General features: G+C 50.0%; 2 protein-coding genes across 4 annotated transcripts in view; one reads left to right on the top strand and one right to left on the bottom strand.

The window, feature by feature from the left end:
• The window catches only part of BCO1 (beta-carotene oxygenase 1), a 161,943-nt gene that overhangs the window by 18,885 nt on the left and 123,756 nt on the right, over positions 1–19,302 (top strand). The window lies entirely within an intron of this gene.
• Positions 1–19,302, bottom strand: part of LOC106984006 (polycystic kidney disease protein 1-like 2) — an 86,786-nt gene that overhangs the window by 3,659 nt on the left and 63,825 nt on the right. For all 3 annotated transcript variants that reach the window (XM_053211331.1, XM_053211329.1, XM_053211330.1), the window contains 10 exons: positions 17,563–17,762; positions 16,694–16,911; positions 15,782–15,998; positions 12,211–12,421; positions 10,664–10,868; positions 9,330–9,426; positions 6,268–6,405; positions 4,579–4,764; positions 3,339–3,666; positions 1,554–1,687 (listed from right to left, as the gene is read on the bottom strand). In XM_053211331.1, coding sequence (XP_053067306.1) covers positions 1,554–1,687; positions 3,339–3,666; positions 4,579–4,764; positions 6,268–6,405; positions 9,330–9,426; positions 10,664–10,868; positions 12,211–12,421; positions 15,782–15,998; positions 16,694–16,911; positions 17,563–17,762 — 1,934 coding nt within the window. The remainder of the gene's footprint in view (positions 1–1,553; positions 1,688–3,338; positions 3,667–4,578; positions 4,765–6,267; positions 6,406–9,329; positions 9,427–10,663; positions 10,869–12,210; positions 12,422–15,781; positions 15,999–16,693; positions 16,912–17,562; positions 17,763–19,302) is intronic.

Here is a 19,302-nt window from a genome sequence, read left to right as displayed (position 1 = left end):
CTACCCTCTGCATCTGGTAGCCTCCATTTGTGCCCTCAGTCACCTCCAGCCAGAGCACAACTGCCCACTTAACGTTAATCTGCTCCAGGCTGGCTCACTTTTTTTTTTTTTTTTTAACTTTTTAAGTTTATTTATTTTGAGAGAGACAGTGTGAGTGAGGGAGGGGCAGAGAGAGAGGGAGACCAAGAATCCCAAGCAAGCTCTGTGCTGTCAGCACAGAGCCTGACACGGGGCTCGAACCCACGAAACCGTGAGATGATGGCCTGAGCTGAAACCAAGAGCCAGATGCTTAACCGACTCTTAAGTTGCCCCAAGGCTGGCTCACTTAAAGCCAATTCACCTAAAAAGAGTTCACTAAAGACCGATTCATCTATTGACCAATATGCCTAAAATTCAACCTTCTTTTGAATCACCTTTCATCCATTTGTGTATCTTTTCTTTTTGGCAGATATTGTAATGATATTTTAGTTATCTTTTAAGAAAAAAACGAATCTGACTAATAAGGCTACTGCCTCTGAAGACAAAGCCAACCCCAAGAATGGCAGAATGGAGAGACACAAACAACCTGAGTCCTTGCCGACATCGGTGGACTGCTTGAACCAACCAGACCTGACAACCACCCCTCACTTTTCATCTTTTAGAAACATATAATTTAATCAGGTGTGTTTGGGAACAAACTGTTTAATTGGTCCTAAGAGCTGTAAAGGTGGCAAAAAGAAATAGAATATAAGTATACAAATAACCATCCCCCCCATAAGGATGTGATAGAAGTGCTTCACGATGTTGTCAGTGGCCAGTGATCATAGAAGCTGAAGGCCTTTTGCTTTTCACTTTACACAGTTCTGAAATTTAAAGAACTATAGACATGTATTAGTTTTATTAAAAATGTAATTTGATACTAAAAATCATTTAATTTTTAAAGGAGAGGTGGTTGAATTTTAGGAAAATTGATTTATTAGCTGAAGAGGCTTTAGGGCCGCATTTTCAGTAGATTTTGAAAGCGTTAAAAGAGGGAGGAGGGCAGGTAATGGGGAAAAAGATCAGAGCACAGTACATCTAGTTCAGGGAAATGTTTTTGAAGCTCTTGTGTCTTACGTGTATTTGTGTGTCTGTGTGTTGGAATATGATGTAAAATGTACTTCATGCTGTAGGTTGAGGTACAGAGTAGTAAAGTATTACTTTAGATGAAATTATCTGTTCCCAGATTGCACCCTCCCCAGCTCTTCCCTGCCAGCCCCTCAACCTGCCTCCCCCAGATTGGGAAGCTCAAGAATATGAGATGCTTTCAAACCCCAACTGCGTTCCCTTAGAGTGTCTTGGGAGACAGGCCAGAGAGAAGTGAGGGCAACTAGGAATAAGGCTGGTGCAGCCCTGGAGCCTGGCCTTTGGGTGCCCGGGGACAACCAAGACCCGCCCCGAATCTCCCAAACAACCATTTGCCCTGGAGCTCTGGCCCTGGGGCAGCGAGGCCCAGCCTGGTCAGGAGCCCTGGCCCAGAGGGAGGGGCGTCTGTCTTCCAGAACGCAAGTGGGGTCACAGGTGAGGCTGCCCACCCAGGGCGCCGGTCTCCAGGGTCAGAGTGATGATGCAGAACAGATTGACATTGGCGTTGTAGACCGTGAACTCCACAAAAACGGCTCTGGTCAGGCTGTCCAGCCAGGTGTTGTCAAACAGGTACTGGAGAATTCTGTAGGAAGAGGAGTATTTAGAGACATCTCCATCTGCAGTGGCTCCCTACCCGCTCTGCCCCAGGAGAAAGCCAGGGCTTCCTGTGGAAAATTTTCCCTCTGACTCAGCTCCGTGCCCTGGGCCACAGGGCCTTGGGACTGCTCCTGGGAGTGATCACAGTTTCCCACCCATGGTGCAGTGTCTTGGCACCCATGGTCTCCTGGCTGTCAGAGCAGAGGTCCTCCAAGTGTGGTCCCCGTACTGCATCCGCCTCTTGTGGAAACTTGTTAGAAATGCAGATTGCCAGGCCCCACCCCAGATCTCCCAAAACAGAAACTCCGGGGGCAGAGACTGGGGATTTGTGCTTTAATGAGCCCTTCCTGGGATTGTGATGCCTTTTTTTTTTTTTTTTTTTTTTTTTATTGTGATTCTTTTTAAAGTTCAAGGATCACCGAGTAAGAGGAAGTGCGTAGAAAATCAGGGGCTTAGGTAGTCAGCCGCGGCTGTTGAAATCTCTCTTGGACTGGCAGTTCACATAAGACCAGTTTCTGGAGGTCTGCCCACTGCTGCTGCGGAAAGAGCGTGTACTACATGGACCTGGGTTCAAACCCTGACTGCCTTGCAGGCAAACTAATAACCGCTCCATGACTCAGTTTCCTCCTCTACAATGGTGTTGACACCACCTTGTCAGGAACATTGTGAAGAGAAAGTGTGTGTGTGTGTGTGTGTGTGTGTGTGTGTGTGTGTGTGTGTGACAGCAATAATGATGGACTATTTTTAAACATTTTAAAACATGCCCTGTCTCCAGTGGGTCTGTATCCTGCTTGGTGTGCAGAAGAAAGAGTATCAGTTGTTCCAAGTGGCAGGAAAACACCTTTTGTGCCAAAAGAAACTATCCCTAACCTGTCCTTAATCCCAGGGGTCCCCTGCCAGTTGTTCTCCTTGGGGATTTGTTACCAGTGTTCCTCGGTTTTGTAAGAATACAGGGAGGAGACTGAGGTTCACGTGGATTCACTAACTTGCCTGGGTCTGCAAAGTTAACAGGAAACTGTGCCAGGGTTTAACACCTCTGACGCTCGAACTCTCGAGTGTGCCGGGAGAGGTGGTCTGCATGTGCCCTGCGTGTCCTTGCACCACCATGTTGGGTGTTCCAGGAATGCAGGGTCCTCTCTGGGCTTTACCCAAGCCATTTCTCGAGGCTGTGTTTATAGTGAGCAACCTCAGGAGACGAAGGTGAGATGGCATCCTTTGGACAAAGAGTAGGCTTGCTTCTGCTACCGTAAAAACAGTGAATGCTCCAAACTCTGTGTTATTCTCTGGTGCTGTAATTCACTGTGCATAGCAGAATTCTGGGTAAGGTGAAGAGCCTTAATCGCTTCCCATCTGCCTGGTGGTGGATGGCTTTGTGTGGTTGGTGGAATTCCCCATCCCTACACTGGCTCCAGCCGAGGCCACCGGACTCAGCCCACGAGCCTGAGGGTGCTGGAGAGGGACCTCCCCTCCACCTGGGAGACTGCAGTGTCCAGGGGCCTGGAAATCCCATCTGCATACTTCAGAGAACCCCAGTCTCTCCCCATAGCAGCGTGAATGGACTTGGCTACACCCCCCAATCAGACCTGGACTCTAGCACCTGGCTTTCCTTGGCCACATGTGAATCAAGTGAGTCTTACCTCGATGTGCTTCTGCGATCGGTCCCCAGGGGGGCCACGTAACCGCCTCCCCGGTACATGGTTAGTTTGCCCCAGAAGGGATACCCTCGGCGCTGGCTCTGGCTCTCGTACTGCCAAGCCCGGGAGAGGCTGCTGCTGTTGTTGAGGACGGAGGCATTCCAGCCTTCCCCATAGTCTGACAGGTCTTCAACATCCAAGGAGTAGGGTGCGCGGCACCCATGACGAGAAGCCTGCAGCTGTGGGGCACGAGAGCAAGAGCTTTCCCGGACCCTCACTTGGCGAATCTGGGCACTGCCAACCAGCCTGGAGTTGCCATCAGTGACAAAGCCTGGAGATGAAAATCCAGTAGGTCAGTGTGGCCATCAAAATCATTTTCGCGCATTCCAAGTTCCCCGGCCTGGACGCTAACATGAACTTCAGTGTAGCCGTCATGAAATAGTCAAGAGTAGTTCATGGCCAACCATAGGACACATTCACCACCATCTCCCTACTTAGGCGTCATCCAGTTCCCACATAACTTCTCTTGAGGAATGGTACGGCCCCCATCCAGTCATCACCTTGGAGACCCTTTGTGCCCTTTCCCTCAATGCGCACATCCCAATCGTCAACAAGGCCCGTCAACTCTCCCTGTTCAGTGTTGTCTGCAGCCATGCCCCTCTCTCCGTCACCCTAGCCCCTCACTCCTGCATCAGCCCCATCATTTCTCCCTAGCATCCTAACTACTCTCCGCTTCAACTTCCACATGATTCCAGAATGATCCTTCTTAAACACAGAGTTGGTTGTTATTCTCTCGTGGAGAAACTGTCAGTGGCTTCCTGTTCGCTTAGGCATAAACTGTGGACTTCTGAGGCCCTTCATGATCTTGCCCCTGTTTCTGTCTCCTGCTTTGCTTCTCACTGGTCCTCAACTCCTAGCCTACACCCAGTGCCTTATAATTCCAGGAATGTGCTGTGGCGTTTCAGGCTTGCCTTTTCTCATGTTACCCCTTCTGCCTGGGTTCTGCCTCCATGTAGCCAATTCGTGCTTGGTTGTCTCTCGTTCAGGAAGTCCTCCACTCTGTACCCAGGGAGCTTTAGGGCTCCTGTCTTGTGCACACACAGCCCTCTGAGGGTCACTCCTTCAAAGCATATCGTCCCGTGGTTATCGGTTGTCTGTAATGCTGATGGTGACAGTGACCCATGCCTGTTCTCAGGAATATGCACAAGGGGGCTGACACACGTCCTGGGAGAGGGGAGAGTACCTGGGTAGTGACTGTACAGGTTGCTCACGAGGGTGGTGTTGGCCCATGTGAAGAACTCCTGGAAGCCCAGCACGGCCGAAAAGCCTTGGGTGAAGCTGTGCTCGAGGTGTCTGTTGAAGTGGTAGGTGCTAGGGTCCCTCTGCCCGTAGGCGACCAGCAGCAGCATCCACAGGAAACCCAGATATGCTGGGAAGGGAGGCATAGCCCTGGTCACACAGGGGCCCCAGTCCCAAGCCCAAGGCAGGAAATAGAATGGCGCATAGCAAGGCCTTGTAGACCAGCTACTCGCCAGCCCCCCGCCTCCCCCCAGTGACAGTGGAACCAATCCTTAGACAGCAGAAAGGAGTAAAGTCCACAGACCAGAAGCCTCCTGCCTGGGTTCCAATCCTGGCTGTGCCACTTCCTATCCATGTGACTTTCACAAGTGACTTACCCCTCTGCCTTAATCTCCTTGTCTGTGAAATGGGGACAATTCTATTCACAGGGTTGTGATGAGGGAGTCAATAAATTAATATTTATAAACCACTTAAAAATAGTGCCTGCACAGAATTCATGCTCCATAAATGTTTCTTAAAAAGAGTCTTTTAAAAATGGGCCTCTGCCATGTTGCAGTGCTGAGGACAGAGCAATGCAAATGACCGTTGTGTTCCCTGCCCTCAGGGAGGTTACCTGTAGACAGGTGAGTGTGATGTAAGGGCCCTTTAGGTACAAAGATTTCGTTTAGGATGCCACATATCAAAATCTTAGGGGGATGCAGAGCCTTACTGATCCAGAATCTCTGGGTCCAGAGCCTAGGAATATACATTCCAGCAGCCCCTGCCTGGGATGAATTGGAACTCCGCCCGTACCCCTGTGCTCTCTGTATTCCGTACATGCTGCTACTTCTATGCAAGCTTCCCTGCTCTCCGTTTGTCTGGCCGTAATGTGCTCAGCCAGTGGGAAGGCAGGCTGGGAGTGCTGCAGGGTCAGTGTCCTCCCTGGAAGCAACCCTCACCAGTGACCTGCGAGTGACAACTTGGGGCCGTGTACTACATACTCCCACAGAGGTCCCAAGCAAGACTGAGCTCCCACATGGGTTCCCACATGGAACCCACTCATCACCACATCTTCTGTTGCCCGCCTTCTCTCTTCTGTACTTTCCTTTTCTCTGCCAGTGGTTCCCAGGATCACCTCCCCAACCAACTACTTGTACCCAAATCTGCTTATGGGAGAACCCAGACTAAGATATACAGAAGCTCCTGGTCAACAGGAGCTTGGGGAGCTTTTCTGAAGACACCCAATCTGTGGGCTGAGAATAAAAGAATAAGGAATTAGCCAGAAGGAAAGGTAGGAAGGAGGGGAGGCACATTCCAGGCAGGTTAGATTAGCCTGTGCCAAGGCCTGGGGTCCGCAGAGGGCAAGGAGTCCCAGGAGCTGTAGAACACGATGTGACAGAGCTCAGGGCACACAGGCCAAGAGAGGTGACCCGGGGTGGGCAGAGCCACAGTGGGGAGCTCAGATTTTACCCTAAGGTTCATGTGAGGCCACCAAAGGACTTTCAGCATGGGGGAGAAGCTGGGGCGAGTTGATATTTAGGAAAACAGGCCCAGAGGCAGTGTGGGTCTGTCAAAGATTGCACCGTTGGCTGTTCAAGTCTTTGCTGACAACCAGCGAGTGGGGAGACTGCTTGTGGGTGACCTTGCTGCCTACCCAAGATTTCTCTGATGAAGGCAAATGCCTTCTGTTCCTTGAGGTGTGTAGTTTTGATCTTCTCGATGTCAGTGGCCAAAGGTGGCTGGTAGATGTCCTTTCTGCTGCACCTTCGTGCTCGGAACAAGGCAGAGGGGTCTGTGAAAGCAAGGACACAAGGACTGTCCCCCAGGGGGCGGTGGAGTTGCCCTCTGCTTTTGCAGCCAGGAGCCATTTCCCAACACTGCCCTCCACGCGCCTCCGCCCCTCCATCCCCACACCCAGAATTCTGCCCCTTCTCCTTCCACGGAGAATTCTCCTCGTACTGAAAGCACAACGCTCCACCCCGCCCCCCGCCGTGCTCTTGGACTCTGAGATAGATCCCAGTGCTCTGAAATTTTGATGGATGGAAGAAGGAGGGTAACTAATATTTCCAAGTCCTGTCATGTCTAATTCTAAGGATCTTCTTTTTCCAAGCCACTTTACTAAGCTATAATTTTCGTAAATATTCCCATTGGAAGTCTACAATTCAGTGATTTTAGTAGATTTATAGAGTTGTGCAACCATCACCACAACCTCATTGTACAACATTTTAATCAACCCAGAAGGTTCCCTCATATCCGCATGAAGTCAGTCCCCACTCCCACCCTCAGCCCCATTAATTTGCTTTCTGTCTCTATAGATTTTGTTCCTGGATATTTCATATAAATGGAATCATGCAGTGCATTGTTTCTGGTGTCTGGTTTCTTTCACTTAGCATAATGGATTGGAGTCCATCCATGTTGTTGTGTAATTAGTATTTAGTTCCTTTTTTTGGTATGGATATACTTCTGTATGTTTTTATCCACTCATGTCTAGATTGTTCTTAGTTTTGCCTATTATGAATAATGCTGCTATGAACGTTCGTGTACAGGTGTTGGTATGGACATATATTTTCATTTCTCTTGGGTAGATTCCTAGGAATGGCCATTTGGCTGTTTCAAATGAACCCGCTGTGGACATGTAGCTACAAGTTCCTGCATGAAAATAAGTCTTCATGTCTCTGGGATAAATGCCCAAGAATGTAATCGCTGGGGCATATGGTAAGACCGTTTTTAGATTTGAAAGGAACTGCCAAACTCTTTTCCAGAGTGACTGTACCATTTTACATTCCCAGAAGCACTGTGTGAATGGTCCAGTTTCTCTGCATCCTTTTCAGCATTTGCTATTATCACCATTTTTCACTTGAGCTATCCTGATAGGGGTGTATTGTTCCCACTGTCTTTTGAATCTATGCCTTTCTTTCCACCCCCACTACCAGTACCTATAATCTCTTGTCTGGACCTTTCCAGTAGTCTTTTGTTCATTTGACCCAACACTTCTGGTCTCCTAAAAGCAGTTATAGTAATGTTTCTCAAACCACAAGATAGATCATGCCTCTCGTATTTAGCCCTCCAAAACCCCAGCATTGACCCAGGTGCTACAAGGCCCTGCTCCCCACCCACCTCTCTGCCCTCATTTTGTTTTTTCCTCCCTCCCTTCTTCATTCCTTTCTCAGAGTGCACGCAAGAGAGTGTGCGGGGCAGAGGAAGAAAGAGAATCTCAAGCAGGCTCCATGCTTGGCACAGAGCCAATTAGAGTCTCGATCTCACAACTGTGAGATCATAACCTGAGCTGAAGTCGTAGGCTTAACCGACTGAGCCACCCAGGTGTCCCTGCCCTCATTTTGAACCATTCTCCCCCTAATTCCCTATGCTTTGGCTACACTGTCAGTAGTCCTACAAAATGAGAAGCCCTGTCCCACCTCAGGGCCTTTGCACGTGCCCAATGTGCAGTCCCTCCCTGCACCAGGCTCCAGGAACCAACGGAGGCACCATCTCAGCAGAGAGGCCTGCACTCTCCCGTTCTCTCCGTAAGTTCTCACATTGCACACTTGCATGTCTGCTTGTGTTGTTTACTTGTTTAATGCGTCTCCCCCAGTGGGCTGTGCTTTCCAAGGGCAAGCTGCTCCATCCAGTGCTGTGTTGCTTGGGGTGGGAGCAGGGATTGGCTTCAAGTTGTCAAGAGGAAACCTTTTCAGGGTCATGAAGCTGCTCCAAATTTGAATTGAGATGATGGTTGCACAGCTGTATACATTTACTAAAATCAGTGAATTACACACTTACAGTGAGTGGATTTTATGTAAATCATGTTCCTGTGCCATCGAACAGCCTGGCACACAGCAAGTACTCCCTGAGTAGCTGCCAAAGGAATGACTAAATGAATATTTAATTGTTCTGGAAGCTGGTGTCTCCTTGGACAAAAATTACTCTTTTATCTTGGGGAGAAGATTTTAATGGACCTTTTGGATCTGCAGAGCCAAAACCAAGAGAAAAACAAATGCAAACCCTACCCCAGAGTGGAAGGATACTCTAGGAGGTAACCCCGCTGTATAAAGTCTGTACAAGAATGTAGGTATGTCTTTGGTTGATTTGTTTCTGTTTTCTTTTCCCTGAAAGTCGAGTCTCTGCGTGGGACTATTAGAGTGTTGATCCTGTTCTATTTGCTTGTTTTGTGTGATGGTCTTCTCTGGAGTGTGTGTTGGGAAGTGAGGTATCAGGTTGCAGGGAAAGGTGCTGCTCCGTGGCCCTCCTCCCACAAGGGTCAGCATGGCTCTGTTCCAATAAAGCTTTGTTTACCAAAACAAGCAGTGGGCTCCATTTGTGCCCTGGGCTGTAGCTTGCAGACCCTTGTCCTGGAACTCTTTGCAGCCCAGCTGCAAGCATGTTCTGTTTTGGTTTTCATTCTAAAGGCCAGGGGCCTGGGCCTTGGGGGAGAAAGCTGCTTTCTTGGGATTACACAGAGAAGATGGCCATGCAGAGCACGGCCCCCAAGGGGCCTCTTTTGGCCAAGGGGTCCTGCTTGGGCACAAGAGAGAGGGCTGGGGTAGAGAAGAAACAAGGTTGCCCTGGAGACAGGGAAGGAGTCATTTGTTTTTGGATGGGTCAGGGGTACTTCCCCAATGAGGGATGAAGGAATGTTGGAGCAAGAAGGTCAGCGGCTGGGCCCTGTAGGGCTCAGCCTCATCAGTTTCCAGGTCCCTGCCTCTACCTGTGCACCATTACCTGGGCCAGACGGATGTCCTGGGAGGGAGACCACGGGCTCGTCCTCATCCTCCACTTTCTTTAAAACCAACGCGAAGAAGGCAGCAAAGCCCAGCACCTGGGAAACACCCATTGTGAATCCCAGGCCTGAGCTGGCACCTATCAACTCCTGATCTGGGAGGAGTCAGGATCGGGGTCAAATCTGTAGAAACCTTGCTCTGGGGAAGTCAAGTGGGAACCAGCCCATCCTGTGCCAGGAGGGGGCGCGGCTATGAGGCGAGAGGATCGGGGCGGGGCGGAGGGGGGTGGCAGCACCTGGCCACCAAGCAGGCAGAGATAGTGAATCTTGGGCTTTCCGTACTTTTCAGACCAAAGCCTTTCCGCCTGCGCCCTCCTGCTGCCAGAGCTCTCTCTTATCTCTCCTACTACCTCAAGTACTGAGTTACATCTTTCTCCTCCCTCCACCCCTCCCTCCTTCCTCCTGCATTGATTCACCGGCACATGCAGGGGAGGGGCAGAGAGAGGGAGAGAGAAAGAGAATGTCAGCACAGAGCCCCACTCGGGGCGCGAACCCACGAACTGTGAGATACTGACCTGAGCCAAAATCAGGAGTCAGACACTTAATGGACTAGGCCACCCCAGGGGACCCTATATCTTCTGATAAAGGCTATTTGGGGCAGAACTGGGGACTAACTGGTAAAATGGGGATGAGGGATTTGGCAAGTCTTGTAAGTATAAAGAATCACTGTAAATGTCCCCTCCTTTTGCAGGTGCCCCACCTCCCCCGACACACACAGCATTCCTCCTCCCTGACTCTGTCCAGCGGGAGCTGTGGCTCCAAGCTCCAGGCCGGGGCTCAGTATTCCTCCAACTCTGGTAGTAACGTTACATTTCAGAAATAGGAGTGCATCTTCCAATTGATGCACACATTTAATGACTTGGTATTTTTCTTTTCTGAAGGTAAAGTTCTTGTAAATTGCTAGCCTGTCTCACAGTTAAAAGGATCTTAGAATTGAGGAAATACGGTTTTATTCATATTTTACACGTGTGCCCCAGGGCAGGATTTTGTGACCTTACCTTCCTAACCTTGGGTTCTCATAAAACGGAGGCAAGGACCCTCCTGAGGGTGACTGTGACGGGGACGTACCACATCTTGGTAAGCCTCTAGGCCTGGCCTAGAGTCTCAGTCCCAGAGCCTCTGTCCCCAAATCGGATTGTCTCTGCAGTTAATGTCATCATTACCAACCAGGTGCTGTGTAAGCTTGTAATGAATAGATAAAGGGATGATAGAAGCGTAAGGACAGGTCAGCTGGCAGGAGGGAAAGTGTGGGCACAGGGGACCAGGACAGCCTGACCTTCAGAGGCTGGGTGACAAACACACTCTCCACGAAGGAGACGGCCACGGAGATGAGCCATTTGAGGGAGCTGGCCCGCCCGTAGTGCAGGCCGTAGAGCATGGTGAAGAAGGCCGCCACGCCGCTGGTGGCCGCCACCAGGAGCCAGCCCCCCAGGACACACCACCAGGGCAGGCCGCGAGGAGGCTTGCTCGCCATCGGGGAGCTGAAAAGGAGCGGGGTATGATCAGGGTGGCGCACCTACCAGTCTCAGGTTCACACGCCACTTCACCCACCAGCTGCATGACTGTGGCTGAGCTCCTTGACCTCTCAGACCTCAGTTTTCTCCTCTGTATCTTGTACCCGCCTCAAAGGGCTTCATTCTACATTCCTTCCGGTTTACATACTTTTATTCTACTGAGGTCACGTTTGTTCGGTGCTTTACACAGATTTGCTCCCATTACTCACGGGAAGCCTAGATGGCTGGTACTATATAATTTTTTAAACTTTTCTTTAATGTTTATTTATCTTAGAGAGACAGGGGGACAGAGGATCCAAAGCAGGCTCCGTGCCTTCATTGCAGAGCCTGACATGGGGCTCCATCCCATGAGCCATGAGATCATGACCTAAGCTGAAGTCTGACGCTTAACCAACTGAGCCACCCAGGTGCCCCGCATGTTTTTTTATTATGAAAATTTCTCATCCTACAAAAATCAGCACTACAGACCCTGAACAATTAGTTTCAACAGCCAAGGGATGGCTGTTAGACTCATTTCATCTACCTTCTCTTTCTCTCTCTCTCTCTCTCCCTCCTCTCCTCTCTGTCTCTGTCTCTGTCTCTGTCTCTCTCTGGGATATTTAAAAATAAATTCCAGACCTAATATAAAAGCATCCCTAATTACTTCAGAATATTTCTCAAAAATGGTCATTTTCTTATTGAATGACAGTAACAAATTTTCACACCTATCAAAATTACCAATTCCTTAATGTTGTCTAATAACCTGTCTGTATTCACATTTCACTGATTATCTTTAAAAATGTATTTTAAAAATATTTTATCTTTGAGAGAGAGTGTGTGCACACGTGAGCAGCACAGGGGCAGAGAGAAAGGGAGAGAAAATCCCAAGCAGGATCTGCACTTCCAGCAAAGAGCACAATGGGAGGCTTGATCCCACGAACATGAGAGTTGGACGCTTAACTGACTGAGCCATCCAAGCACCCCTAAAAATGTATTTAAGTTTGACTTAGGAGATAGGAATTATCATTCCCATTTTTACAGATGAGAAAACCGAAGCGCAGAGAAGTTGAGGGACTTGTCCAAGGGTGCACAGTTAGGAAACTGCCCACATGAATATGGCTATACACTGTGAGGTGCTCTACCAAGGGCTGAAAACTGCCTTTTGGCAAACTGCCCTGTTCAAAGCCTTCCTCCCTGAATTTGTGCAGGAATCCTGAATCCCTTCTGCTGCGAAGATCTGGGTGAACATCCTTCCAAGGTTTCCTGGGCTGCCTTCTCTCTGCAGGCCCCTCCTCTGGTGCCCACTCAGCACCTGGGGGGAGTGGATTACCTGGTGTGCGCCTGGGGTGGGGTGCCCAGCCGGCCCGCAAGGAGGCTCTTCAGGGTCTGCAGCTGGCTGAGGGCCCGGGCTTGGCTCTGGCACTGGGAGAGGCCGCAGGGCCCCACCAGCTGAAGCTCTTGCTCCATATGCCCCAGCTGAAGGTAGAGACACCACCTGTAGGCATTGTCCTTCCGAGGGTCACTTGGGCGTGGCACCTGTTCTGGAGGACAAGGGAGAGAAAGCGCCTCAGCTGGTGCCGAAGGACAGAGCGGACAGCCTGGCAAAATGACAGCAGTGTTAGTGACGGCTTTCTTGTGTCGAGCGCTTGCTGTGTGCCATGCCGTGAGAGACCTGGGCTCAGAAAGATGGGGAGAGGTACCAGGCTCCCATGGCCAGTTAGCACGCATAGGCTGCTCTTAACCTTTTAGCAAGGGCGCTCTCAAAGCTTCCTTCCACATGGGCAGAAGAGAACAGAATAAATGCCCATCACTTGCTGCCACAAGAGCCAACCTTGGGCTAATCTTGTTCTGTCTCTGCCCCGCCCCTCAACGTCCCCCACTTTTTTCTTCTTCTGGAATACTTTAGAGCAAATCCTAGACATGGTGGTATCTCATCAGCAAATATTTTGATATATACAAGATTTGCCTCCTGCCAAGATTTGCCTGGTGTCGGTCTTAGCCTTTTGTTTTCAACTTTTTTTTTTTTTTTAAATCATGTAAAGAGTCTAGCCTACAAAAGCAGAGAGTGTGAGGACATGACCCTGTACACACCCACGGCTCAGGATTACCAACTCGTGGCCACTCATGCTTCACCTGCACCCAGCCCGCCCTCTCTCCACAGGGATGATTTTGAAGCAAATTCCAAGGCCCAGGTCATGTCCCTAAATATCTCAGTATGCTTCTCCATGTGCTTCTACGATGTGCTATAATGCTACAGTGTGCTTCTAAAAATAAAACCACGGTGTCATTGTCAGCCTTTGAAACGAGTGATGATAATCCCTTAATAGCACAAAATAGCCAGTCACTGGCCAAATTCCCTTGATAATCTCATGAATGTTTTCCCACAGTTGGCTTGTTCACATTTCGGCTTCCTAAAAAGTTAAACAAACAAAAAACCCATAAAGATGTTTTTTGTTTTAAATGACTCATTGCAAGAAAGAAACAATGTTGACATTTCCACTGTTGTCCATGTATTTAAGGGATGCATGGCCTCTTCCAGCGGAACGAGGTCTGGGTCTCTGACCCTGAGCTGGAAGGCGGGCACCCAGGGGCACCTCCTCCTGGGACAGTAAAGAGCGCAGGTCGACTGGACCAGCGTTTGTCTTTGCAAGGGGTACGTGAAGCCAGATATGGGAGGTGACAGGAGAGAGCACCCCTGCCCCATGGCTCCCCAGCAGTCACCAGTGAGAAGTAAGCAGGAAGGTAACCCGCCGTGTGAAGAAAGGTGCAGCAGGGCTTGGGCTAGATGCAGGGGAAGGTCTGGGGCAATGTCGACTCTGTCTCCCTGACTCAGGCCTCCTCCCTCACCCTCCTTCCCGGGTCTGCCTAGCCGAGGCCACAGCTACGGGTTCTGACATCAACAGCCTTCAGGTTGCAAGCCCTCAGGCAGTGCTTCTGGAAGATACCATCACTCCCTATCTATCATAACACCACTGAAGACCTGCTTTGTATCAGGCTGAGCACGTGTCTTGTGACCTCATTCAGTCCTTGAAATGAGCCAAGAGGCTGGATGGATCAATCCTCCCGTTTCATAGGGGAGGAAGCCAAGTCGCAGGTTGAGCACCTTGCCCAAAGTTGCACAATTGCTGGTGCGGCTGTGAGAGCCCCGGGACCTGGCTGGCTCCAGAGTCCACGTTCTGAGGCCTCTGCTAGGAAGACCAAGCCCCAGACTCAAGGCCAGACGTCCAGTGCAGGCATCAGCGGAGCTCCTGCAGGGTCGGCCTTCATAGGCAGCCCAAGCCCAGCTCTCTGGAGCATGGGGGTCAAGGTGGAGCTGACCGTGGGGTCAGCGTGGGCCCGGCCATGAGGGCCGTAAGTGTTAACAGTGAGGAGTTGGGATCTTGTCTTGAGGGCACTGACTCTCCACACTCGAAGTGTGCTCGAAAGTTGCCTAAGTGACTGGTTAAAATGCAGATTCTGGCCTCAGCCAGAAGCTAATTCACTATATCAGTGGTGGGACCAAGAGTTTATGAATTCAAATTCCCCATTCTGTAGACTCCGTGTCTGTATTCTAAACAAGATTTACACAGTGATCGGCCTTGTGTGTTAAAAATGGCAGCATTCTTAGCCCACACTATCCAGTATGATAGCCACTGGCCCCATCAATTAAATTAAAATTAATTAAAATTACCATTAAAAAATTCAGTTCCTTAGTCACACTAGCCACATTTCAAGTGCTCGGGAGCTAAATGGGGCCAGTGGCTGTCATACCGGATGGCACTGATACAGAGCATTTCCAGCACTGTGAGAAGTTCTATTGGACAGCCTGTTCCGAACACTGGCAACATCGATGTGGGTGGAAGATGAACAGAAAAGGGGCAAGTGGGGAGTCAGAGAGAGTAGTCCAAACCAGAATAATGTGCCATATATAGAACTCAATAAAAATGAAATGATGTTACTAAATTTTAGCGGAATACTGTTTCAAAAAGCTCTGAGTTTGAGACCTGCTGTTTTTCTGCCAGAGAATTAACCCAGGATTAAAAGGGTGTTAAAGACACACAAGTACCAAACGGAGATTTGCTCCTGGAGGAGTGACTTCTCACCCTGCCACTCCGTGTTCTTTACTGTCTTTCTACTGCCCTGTCCACCATCTTGTGCCCTGCCCCTTACATTTGGAAATGGGTCTGGTTTGACTTTGCACCCCCCGGCACTTCACAGAAAGGAAACTGAGGCGAGGAGAATTGAAGTAACCTGCCCCACATCCCACAGCCCGTTAATCGCAGAGCCAATACCCAGAGTTGTCAGGATGGCCAATGCTCCCCTTAACACATAGGCCAGTGCTCCCCTTTCTGCTTTGTGCATTCCATCATGACCTGCTGTGCTGACGTCATCCCACTCACGTTCGTTGTGTGCTTTCTATGTGTTGCATGGGGCCAGGCATGAGACAGATGGAGACAGGACAGGGACAGGCTCCCAGCTCACAGAGCTCACGCTCCAGCAAGGTTGCTGTAGATTTTAAATAGCTCTTCACACAAGTCACGATGTGGCAGCAGGCACTGTCAGAGCGACGCAAGAGAAGCTTAGGGGCTAAAGGGTATGTGTCTGGAGGCCCCGTTGTGGCACTGGGGGTGGGGCTGCTGCCCTGAGGAAGGAGTGCTTAAACCAAGACTAAGGCCTGATTGGGAATTAGCTAAGAGAGGAGAAAACACATTCTAGATGAAAGGCCTTTAGTGGGAAGGCAGCGTGGTGTTGTGAAGAAAGGGGTTGCCTGTGTACAGAGAGGGAGGTGACAGCAGGTGGTTGCAGGGGAGGTCAGTGGAAGACACTGCATAGGACCTCTCGACTCCCTAGTGATCCAGATGCAGCCCAAAGTCCTGTCTCCACCCGGTCCCCTTTCCCAGATCAGAAACATCAGGACTTACCTTCCGCTTGTACAGACCCAAGAGTGCGTGTTAAGGAGTCCTCTCTCTGCTTGGCTTCCTCCCAGGACTCCTGCCCTACCATGTTCTGCACACAGATGACATCTTCCACCAAGGCCAACAGTTGGTTGATGTCCATCAAGGTCACTGACTCCCAGCCAGAGGCAGGTGCTGGCACCTTCAGAGCTTTAAACAGGGAGCTGACGAGTCTCCACATATCCTGCAAGTGAGCCCAGGTTGGGTAAGGGGAACGTGAGCTATAGGTGATGGGGCAGTATAGTGGTGAAGAGAATTCACCCCAGGGCTTGGCAGTCTGGCTTTGAATCCCAGCTTTGCCCACTGAGATGTGACGTTGGACCACCCTGAGCTTCCATTTTGTCACCTGTAGAGTCCCTCTTCTAGGATTTGAACTGATACATTCCAGGCTGTATTTCTCAAAGTGTGGCATGTAGTAGGTGCTCAGTAAATGTTTATTGGTGCATGAATGCAGAAGGAGTCCCTTCCATGGGTTTCTATGATAAAGGTGTAATATTTTGTACACACAGGGTTCCCAGAAATTGTAGGTGCATACCTGTAGGTGTTTTTGTGTATGTATGTGTGCACGTGTGTGTACATATACATGTGTGCAAGTGTATGTATATGTTTGTTTATGTCTTTGTATATGTATATGCACACGTGTACGTGTCTGTAGGTGTGTGCGTGTATACATGTGCACCTGCGTGATGCCTATACATGTGTGTACACGCACATGTGTGTGCACGTGTGCACATGTAAACATGCATGCGCGTGTGTATGTGCACGTGCACACATGTGTGTGTAGGTGATGAATCTTGGTGACTGATGCTGTCAGACAACGTGGGGTCGCCAGGCCTCAGGCCTCAGAACACCCCTCCACCGCCAAGGTTGAAGACATGCCTTGGTCACCACTTCAAGTGTCAGAAGGCCATCCTCCATGGACTGCAGTGAGGGGGCCAGGCTGGGGGAGCCCCTGTCCCATTTCCCAGCATTCTGCTCCTTAGTGACCCGAGGACGAGTGTTTCGAAAGATCTGAACGATCAGGAGGTTGATGGGGAACATGAGGAGAGAGCTCTCCAGTCCAATCATCACTTCCTGCCAAGTGAATTCAATTTTACCTAGGACAGAGGAGGGAAGGGGTCAGTGGGAGACTCTCCACCACCACTTCCAGAAGGTGGCTGTGCAGTAAGGACTCACATTGCCCACAGAGACGTCTGGCCCTAGAGTGGCTCCTGGGAGGTGACCTCTAAGCTCTTGGGTTGTTCTGCCTGGTAGGTACACCTTTGTTTACCTGGGGTCTTGGGCCACACTCCGTAGTCTATGTTAACAGTGATTAGTGGTGAGGGCCTTGGCCACACAGCATCACCTCAGCCTCTGGAGGGGCCGGAGGCTAAGGTCAGCCATGTGGGGGTCAGCTATGTCTGTGTGAGCAAGCCCCAATAAAACTCTGGATACCAGGGCTCAGGGGAGTGTCCCTGGTTGGCAGTATTCCATGTGTGTTGTCACACATCATTGTCAGGAGGAGTGAGCATGGTCACAGATCGCCTGTGGGGAGAAGACAACTGGAAGCTGTGTACCTGCTCTCCCCCTGCCCCAGCCCCACACACCTCTTTCCTTTCCTGATTTTGACCCGTATCCTTCCTCTGTAATGAGTGTAACGGTGTTTCTGATGTCTGGGAGTACTTGTTGAATTATTGAATCAGAGGGTGGTCGTGGGACCTCGGGAATGGTGTGGCACTATCCCTGACCGTCATGACAGTGCGAGTTACCCAAGTCCATCTTTTGCTCAGCTGGGTCCTTGGGAACACCCCAGAACATGATGCTGGTCAGCATGGTGCAGAGGAGCATGGAGAAGCAGCAGGACACCCTCTGGACGCGGGTAAAGTTGCTCCGAGCTGAGCAGCCGAAGACAGAATACCAGATGTGTCCATCCTGGAAGCCTGTGGAGGTCTTCATGAGAAACAGGTGGCTGTGAAGAGGCAGGGAGAGAGGGACAGGGATTGGAGAAGGCTGGTCTCTTCGGAGCAGTCCTGGGATGCGAGGGAAGGGCTTGTTTCCAAGATTTATCCTCTACTGTCTCTAGTGTGGGAGACATACGGCCCCTTGGCATCATTCAGAGTTAATGGTGGGGGCTCTGCACAGAGTGAGTTGCAATCCTAGATGGCCCTGCTGCTCGTCGTGTGTCCTCAGGCAAGTTACTTTACTCTTTCCACATCAGTTTACTAGTCTGTAAAATGGGGATAATAACATAATCTGCCTAATGGGACTGTTGAAAGGTTTGTGATCATTTTTGTCAAGCATTTGGTAAAGTAGCTGGCATGTATGTGAGTGTTCATCAGTGTTAGCAAATTATTTTTGTTACAATTTTTTTAATGTTTATTTATTTTTGAGAGAGAGGGGCAGAGAGAGAGAGAGAGAGAGAGAGAGAGAGAGAGAGAGAGAGAGGGAATCGGAAGCAGGATCCAGGCTCTGAGCTATCAGCACAGAGCCCGATGCCGGGCTCAAACCCACAAACCGTGAGATCATGACCTGAGCTGAAGTCAGATGCTTATCCAGCTGAGCCACCCAGGTGCCCCTAGCAATTATTTTTGTTATAATTTTCATACAGTAGTTAGCTATACTATTAGGTTTGTTATAATTAGTGCATTGGAGGATACTGGTTAACAATTCCAGGCTATAGGTTCAGGCTCAGTTTGAGAGAATAAAAATTGCAAGACAGGGTTTCTGGAAATGGCACCATATTCTCCTTAAAAATCTGTGTTATTTCCCTGTGAGCAGAATGTAGTCTAATCAGGGGCCCTGCTTCTCCTGAGTGTGCAGAACTGATGCTCCCAGCTGGCGCCCATTCTGGTGGCCAGTGCCAGCACCCCTCAGAGTTGTACTTTGACTGTCATTCTGTACTGTGTGAGTGGCCTGGACTCAGAGTAAAGGTGCATAAAGAGATAGGTCAGCTGCCAGCAACAGTGATTTTCCACGTGGTTGTTCTGCCCATCGTTCTATTGACAACTCACCAAATATTTGGTGAGCCTCGTGCTGTGTGCCCCATGCTCTGCTGGGCACCAGGATTCATGGGGAAGTGACACAGTCCTGCCTTCAGACGCCCCTTTGTCTCATTTCCAGGCATCGCACGTTTGATGATCTGCTCCTGTGACCGAGCACTTACTCCGAGCGCTCGCCGTGCTAAGTTTGCTCCCCACATCATTTCACAGGACGCGCACGGGTCCCCGTGGGGTAGGCACACCAAACAACTCCTTTTCCAGATGTGGAAGCTGAGACCTGGAGAGGTGCAGTGACTCTTCCAAGGTCGTGCAGCAAGTCAGTAGCAGCATGTGGAACTGTGCAGTGTGCCCACATCTGTGTTACACTTCTCCTGGGGTCCAAGTCTCTCGGACTCAGACTTTTTCCCTTTGCAGGCTGGGCTGTTCAGAGTGGCAGCTAGGAGGGAAAGTCACCTTTCAGTAAATGCACTGGAAACAGACTTTGTTTTTGAACCTAACTCAGAAGGCATT

The sequence above is a fragment of the Acinonyx jubatus genome, chromosome E2 (genome assembly GCF_027475565.1).
Source record: "Acinonyx jubatus isolate Ajub_Pintada_27869175 chromosome E2, VMU_Ajub_asm_v1.0, whole genome shotgun sequence".
Taxonomy (NCBI): Eukaryota; Metazoa; Chordata; class Mammalia; order Carnivora; family Felidae; genus Acinonyx; species Acinonyx jubatus.
The sequence above is the reverse complement of the archived record's forward strand: the minus strand, read 5'-3'. Positions and strand labels throughout refer to the sequence as shown.